This window comes from Genypterus blacodes, unplaced genomic scaffold (genome assembly GCF_046128005.1).
Source record: "Genypterus blacodes isolate CSIRO-AG114 ecotype Tasmania unplaced genomic scaffold, CSIRO-AGI_Gbla_v1 ptg000158l_1, whole genome shotgun sequence".
NCBI classification, from domain to species: Eukaryota; Metazoa; Chordata; class Actinopteri; order Ophidiiformes; family Ophidiidae; genus Genypterus; species Genypterus blacodes.
Window position 1 is genome coordinate 1,722,509 of NW_027466959.1, and position 6,955 is coordinate 1,729,463.

General features: G+C 52.0%; 1 protein-coding gene across 1 annotated transcript; it reads left to right on the forward strand.

Annotated features, from left to right (window-relative positions):
- Positions 1 to 108: 108 nt before the first annotated feature.
- LOC143013754 (centrosomal protein of 120 kDa-like) lies at positions 109 to 6,813 on the forward strand (the record flags this gene model as incomplete). The annotated part of the gene is made up of 18 exons (XM_076167424.1): positions 109 to 256; positions 712 to 868; positions 1,012 to 1,126; positions 1,438 to 1,582; positions 1,753 to 1,898; positions 2,043 to 2,240; positions 2,452 to 2,676; positions 2,767 to 3,004; positions 3,093 to 3,312; positions 3,625 to 3,774; positions 4,041 to 4,223; positions 4,417 to 4,513; positions 4,611 to 4,760; positions 4,886 to 4,975; positions 5,263 to 5,355; positions 5,724 to 5,852; positions 5,950 to 6,072; positions 6,715 to 6,813. Coding segments are annotated over exons 1-18 (2,607 nt in total), but the record flags the coding sequence as incomplete, so codon positions are not given.
- Positions 6,814 to 6,955: the final 142 nt, after the last annotated feature.

Genomic DNA, 6,955 nt, shown 5'->3' on the forward strand with positions numbered 1-6,955 from the left:
ATAGTACTGTGACTGTGCTGTACTGTATGTAGGTGATGTTTCACTCCGCGCCAGCAGAGGGCGCGGCGCTCCTGAGCGGATCAACACGCACTTCCGCTTTGAAAACAAAATGGGTAGCGGCAAAGCTTGACAACAAGGCGGCTGTTTACTACTGAGAGGGACAAAGTGTCAGAAGCTCCGTAAACACGTCAGGGATTAAATGTCTTCATGGCTTCGAAGGCGGAGCAGCTTCTGGTCGTCGTGTCCATCCTGGAAGGTAAAAAGCAGCATTTTAACGATAACCATCCCGATGATGATGTGTGTGAAGAAGAAAGAGATGCTGCTTAGAGGGAAGTGAACAAAGCTTGCGGTTACAAACAGGAAATCACAGTGGAGCTGAGATAAAGCATCAACACTGCGCTCAAGTATTTATGTATTATTCTGGTACCGTTTAGTAACGATGTAACAGTGAAAGGGAGAGAGAGAGAGTGTGTGTGTGTGTGTGCGCGCGCGTGCGCGCGCGCGTGTGTGCGCGTGTCTGCTGCTTCTCAGGTCCAATCAAACTGCTCAGCTCATTAGTTTGTTTATGCCTGATGAAGATGCGTTCAGATCTTCATCCATTAGTTGTTTATCTATATAGGCGTTGGATTCATTGCAGGAGCTGTTTTCTGTCCCCTCTCAGTGTGTGTGTGTGTGTGTGTGTGTGTGTAAAGACTGTGCCTGTGTCTTTAGGTCGTCACTTCCCAAAGCGTCCCGGGCTCAGTCTAGTGGTCCAGGCGGGCTTTGAAGGAGAGCAGCTGGCCACAGACCCGGTGGAGCACAGCGATCAGCCTCAGTTCAGCACTGAGCTGGCCTGGGAGCTTGACCGCAAGACCCTGCGCCTGCACAGGTCTGCACGTCAGACCCCTCACCCGCAGGGCGGCGATGTCACTCAGTTCTGTCACACATTAGTAACTTCATATTGTACAAACGTGTGTGTGGATGTAGACGCTGCTTACATCCTGATCAGGCTCATCCTCTGACCCCCCACAGGCTGCAGAGGACCCCCATCAAGCTGCAGTGCTTTGCTGTGGACCCTGTCAGAGGCAGCAGAGAGGGTGTGGGCTACATCGTCCTCGACCTGCGATCTGTTCAAGAGGTCAAACAGGTAAGTGTGACCTCTGAGTGACCTCTGGCTGGGTATCAGTGATGTTCTACTGTAGCTAATGTGTGTGTGTGTGTGTGTGTGTGTGTGTGTGTGTGTGTGTGTGTGTGTGTGTGTGTGTGTGTGTGTGTGTGTGGGGGGGGGGGGGTCGGTGTGTGTGTGTGTGTGTGTGTGTGTGTGTGTGTGTGTGTGTGTGTGTGTGTGTGGGGGGGTCGGTGTGTGTGTGTGTGGGGGTCGGTGTGTGTGTGTGTGTGTGTGTGTGTGTGTGTGTGTGTGTGTGTGTGTGTGTGTGTGTGTGTGTGTGTGTGTGTCAGGAGCCTCGCTGGTACCCGTTGCTGAGCAGTAAATACACCAAACGGCGGCCGGCTCTCCTCCTCAGCGCCACTCTGGAGAACGACACCAAGCCCTCTGAACCTTCTCCTGATGGGTTCAGAGCCAAGAAGGCCCCGCCCAGACGAGGTCAGCTGATTGACACTGCAAAACAAAGACAGAGTATCACCTGTCTGTCCTTCAGAGCCGCTCCAACACGAGGTTCAAACCCAGGACCTTGTTGCTGAGCAGGTCCTGGGTTTGAATCCCGTGTTGTCCTTCCTGTTCATGCTGTTTCTCCTCTGACCTGGGCTCTTCAGGTTCTCCTGCACTGACGGAGCTCCCAGAGGAGCTGGAGGCTCTGCTGGTCCCAGATCAGGGTTTCCATCAGATCGGACCGCCAGACCTCTGCTGCCAAATGTTTGTCCTGTCCGTCACGGTGGCTTTCGCTACTAAACTTGAACAGGTACACTGTGGTCAAGGCTTTCCTCCTGACCCCTGACCCCTGACCTCTGACCTGTGACTTTATAGATTCAATCAGGTGCTCACACAGCTCCTCAGTAAAGCTGAAAGTCTGAAAATAAAGAACGCTTCTCTTTCAACCCCCCAGCTGATCCCCAGCAACAGGAAGCTGTCAGTTGCGGGCTCAGAGTTCTTCTTCTACTACTCTTTACTGGGGAACGACATCACCAGCGAGCCTTTCGGTAACCTGCTGAGTCCGGATTTTGAGCCGGAGCGGGCCTCTGTACGCATCCGCAGCAGCAAGCGGGCGGTCCAGAGCTTCCTGTCCCAGCAGCCCAGCTTACAGGTGGGTCCTCAGGATGGGGGTCTGTCTGGACCACGGGTCTTCAATGTTAGCAGCATGGGGGCGCTATTGAGCAACCAATGGAGCAGGACGCTTGGTTGAGAGTCTCCCGCAAAATTGACTTACTGTTACAGATCTACAGGCAAAAGTGTGAGATGCTGACATGTTGATGAGGTGGAACGCTCACACACACGCCTCCTCTCTCTGTCCCCAGATCCACCTGTGCTGTGAGAACCGTTCCCTGGGCAGCACGCAGGTCTCTGTCTCCGCCCTGTCTGAACACTTGGTGGATCTGGAGAGCAAAGCGGTGACGGTGGAGGGAGTCTTCATCCTGCAGCCTCCAAGACGAGCCAGAGAGACGCTGCCGGCTCTGCCTGCTGACCTGCTGCCCACTGTGGGCGTGTCTGTGACCCTGAGGAGAGAGGAGGTGGCTGCTGAGGTACGGAGACGCAGCGGACACCAGTCTGAGGCTGGGCAGCTCCCTCGCTCTCATGCTGACTGACTGATTGGTCTTCTCTCCTGTCTTTAGTCCTTAGGGAGTAATAGAGGAGGAGATGGAGGACGACACTCTGCTCCTTCCCTCCCTCCTGCAGCAGAGCAGAGAGCAGACACTCCACCTCCTCCTCCAAAGCCTTCTGACGCCCACGCTCATCCTCCTGCTGGACCTTGTTCTCCCTCTGTGGGTCCTCCTGCTTCCCACACAGAGAGCGAGGTGGAGAGTCTGCACGAGGAGCTGCACCGGGACAAGATCCAGGCTGGACCGACCGGTGAGATTCAGCCATGAGGACGATGTGGACAAAGCAGAAGCTGTACATGCAAGCTGTTGTGTTGAAGGTGTTTGATCTCCATCTGCAGGTTTAGAGGCTCCTGTGCAGCGGCAGAGTGACGCTGAGCCTGCAGCTGAGCCTGCAGCTGAGCCTGCAGCTGAGCCTGCAGCTGAGGCCCTGGTGTCGTCTGTCAGTGTCTCTGCTCCTAAAGTGTCCATCCCCTCCTCTCCACATCACTACTGCTTCTCTCTGGACCTCCGCAGCCTGAGGAAGCTGATCCTGACTCACCCCATCGCAGCCACACTCAGGTGAAGCTGCTCAGGCTCATGATGACGTGTGTTAGTCTAGAATCTGAGAGAGGACGCGTAAACAAATGTTGTAGCTTGGGTTCAGCAGTGACACAAAATATCCATCACATTAGTTCAGTCAGAGCCGGATACAGGCTGAGAGAGCGATACAGACGCTCTACTGTATATATGAACTATACACTAGTGTGTCTCATCCAAGAAGACTAGAGGACATTAGTCTTGTGTCTTGTCTTTGTCCTGTGTTTGATGCGTCTCTACAGCGTCACTTCCCCTCTCATGTGTTGTGTGTGTGTGTGTCTGTGTGTGTCTCAGGTATTCCTACCCGTTCTTCGGGAGTGCCGCTCCCATCATGACCAACCCTCCTGTGGAGCTGCAGAGGAACATGGAGGTGTGTCTTCCTCAGTCCTACTGCACCTTCAACTTCGCCGTCCTGCCACAGCAGCTACAGGAAACCTTCCTGGGGTCAGTTCACATCCCTCCTGAGGTTCAGGGGTCTAGACCCTCTGGTTTGTCTCTGTCGACCCACGTCTGTTTATAAAAAGGAAGCGAGTGTTATTCCCTCTGACATCCGTGTGTGTGTGTGTGTGTGTGTGTGTGTGTGTGTGTGTGTGTGTGTGTGTGTGTGTGTGTGTGTGTGTGTGTGTGTGTGTGTGTGTGTGTGTGTGTGTGTGTGTGTGTGTGTGTGTGTGTGTGTGTGTGTGTGTGTGTGTGTGTGTGTGTGTGTTTAGAGTGCCTCTGGTGGTGGAGTTGTGGCACAGAGACTCCAACAGCAGGGACGAGCTGATTGGACGAGCCTCCCTCCAGCTGTCTCACCTCCTCAGTGCCGAGAGGAGCAAATTCCTGAGCAGCACCGGAGAGCTGAGCTGTAAACAGACACACCAGGACAGGATCCCTTTCACCAACACACACCGGTACACACCTGACTGACTGACTGACTGACTGACTGACTGACGGACGTTTACTCCTGCTTATCTTATTGTTCACTTACGTCCCCTACGTGTTAACCTAAACATTTAGAGTGTGTGTGTGTGTGTGTGTGTGTGTGTGTGTGTGTGTGTGTGTGTGTGTGTGTGTGTGTGTGTGTGTGTGTGTGTGTGTTTCCAGTGAGAAGGTGGCTGAGTTGTTCTTTGTGTCGACACTGGAGGACCTGGGTTCAGTGAAGGCCAAAGAGATCTTGGTGTCTGACTCATCACATTCACAGGTGTGTGTGAGTGTGTGTGTGTGTGTGTGTGTGTAATTGTCAAGTTGACTGAGCCTCTGTCAATTCAGCGCTCAGGCTTTGACCTTTGACCCAGCAGAGGAGCCCTCTGGCCCACACACAGCCTGAAGCCCCCCGGCCCCCCGGCCCCCTCCCTCCCCCGACCACAGCCAGAGACACGCTGGAGTACCGCACGGCCCTGGAGCTGGAGCTGTGGAAGGAGGAGCAGGAGCGTCTGTTTGACCATCAGGTGCTCACAGAGTCAGGAGGAGACGGGAGCAACCAACAAGACATCAGACACACAGCTCATGCCTGTCCGTGTGTGTGTGTGTGTGTGTGTGTGTGTGTGCGCGTGCGCGTGCGTGTGTGCTCTAGCTAAAGAAGAGGGAGTTGAACCACTTACAGGCGTTGACAGAGGAGTGGAAGACAAGAGACAGAGAGAGAGAAGCTCTGGTCAAGAAGAAGGTGGAGACGCCACAACAACATAATGCACACGCAGACACACACACACATACACACACACACACACACACACACTATTCTGTTTATTGAGTAGAACTACAGAAAAGTAAATCACGTCTCTCTCTCTCTCTCTCTCTCTCTCTCTCTCTCTCTCTCTCTCTCTCTCTCTCTCTCTCTCTCTCTCTCTCTCTCTCTCTCTCTCTCTCTCTCTCTCTCTCTCTCTCTCTCTCTCTCTCTCTCTCTCTCTCTCTCTCTCTCTCTCTCTCTCTCTCTCCCTCTCCCTCCTGTAGGAGATGGAGTGTAATCTGTTGGAGGCGCGGCTCCAGAAGAGTCTTTCTGACCTGGAGAAGCAAGAGAAGCAGCAGGCGGAGGAGCAGCTGAAGGTCAGATTCACTCACTGACATTATAGAATAGCTTTTATTGTCATTGTGTATGATGATACAACGAAATGCATCTGTGCTGTGCCTGAATCTTTGAACAGTGATCAATAACAGCAATAAACTATAAATAAACAACTATAAATACATAATAAATAACAATAAATAAACAACACACAGTTCCATCACATGACATCATAGCTGAAGATGCTCAATATGTCCCAATATGGGAATCAAACCTATCAATCTTTACATCACCTCCCACAGTTAATGTCACCTTTTGTGTCTCATGGCCACAGCTGAAGGATTGCAGGGTTCGTTAGTGTTAAAGTGCAGCAGTTGGTCAGTTTGGTTCTTCTTCATGTCTTCTTCAGACTCAGAAGCTGCAGATGGAGCTGCAGGAGAGCAGCAGGAGGCTGAAGCAGGACTGTGACCACCGGGTGGTGCTAGAGAGAGACAAAGGCAGGCTGATGGAGGAGGAGAGAGCTCGGCTGCTGCAGCAGGTGGACACGGAGGGAAACTGAAACATGTTCTCATGTTCTCTGACCGCTGCCCCACTCAGGGTCTCACTGAGGGTTTGTTGTGTGTTCTGCTCTCTAGCTGGCTGACGCAGAGTCTCGGTACAAGCAGCTGGAGAAGGAGTTCCAGCTCTGCAGAGAACAACAGAACGGCAGGCCTGAGTTCAGACAGCAGGCCGAGATCAACCTACTAAGTCTACAGAAGGTAGTGTAACCAACCACAGACGACTGTTACTGACTTCAGTCTACGCCTGAGAGACACACACACATGAACACACACTCTCTCTCTCTCTCTGCTCAGATCTGCAGTATCTGTATGTAGAGACTGTAAGGAGTGCAGCCCTGTGTGTATCTGTGTATTTCTCTATGCAACCACTTTATTGATGTAGTGCTGCCACCTGCTGGCCATATTGAGAAGTGCAGCTATCGATGCTGAGCGTCTCAGGCCAGTGCTGTGGTTTGTGACACTCTGCGATCGCTCAAGCCAACTTAACTTCAAACCATCGGCTCTGTGAACGTCTGCACTCTGATGACAGGTGGTAAAAAGGAAAGAGTCTCTTAAGAAATGACAACTGATTCAATCCAACTAGAGCCAGAGATGAACACACTGTAGTGTAGAGGAGATGTTTGGCATGGTCAACTCTAAATTCTCCCTTAAATGACATTAATGACAAAATATCCATATTTTACGAGCAGACTAAGCTGCTCTGTCCTTATATGGAGGTGAATATCCAAACCCCTCTGTGGGTGTGAAGGTCCAGCAGCTCTGCAGGGTGGAGGAAGTATAACAGGACACAGAGTTCACATCAGAGCCTCTTTGTTCATGTGTGTCTCTGTGCTTGTTAAGGTGGAGCTGGAGAGGAAGCTGGAATCCACCACCAAGTCCAAACTGCACTACAAGCAGCAGTGGGGTCGGGCCTTAAAGGAGCTGGCCCGCTTCAAACAGGTACTGTCCTCTGACCTTTGACCCTGAACTGCCACACTCTACTGATACTCTATTACAATCAAAAGTGTGACTGATCAAACTCTGTCTGCGTACGTCCTTTTCCATATTTGACACTTTTTCTTGAGTAACATGGAAATGAAAT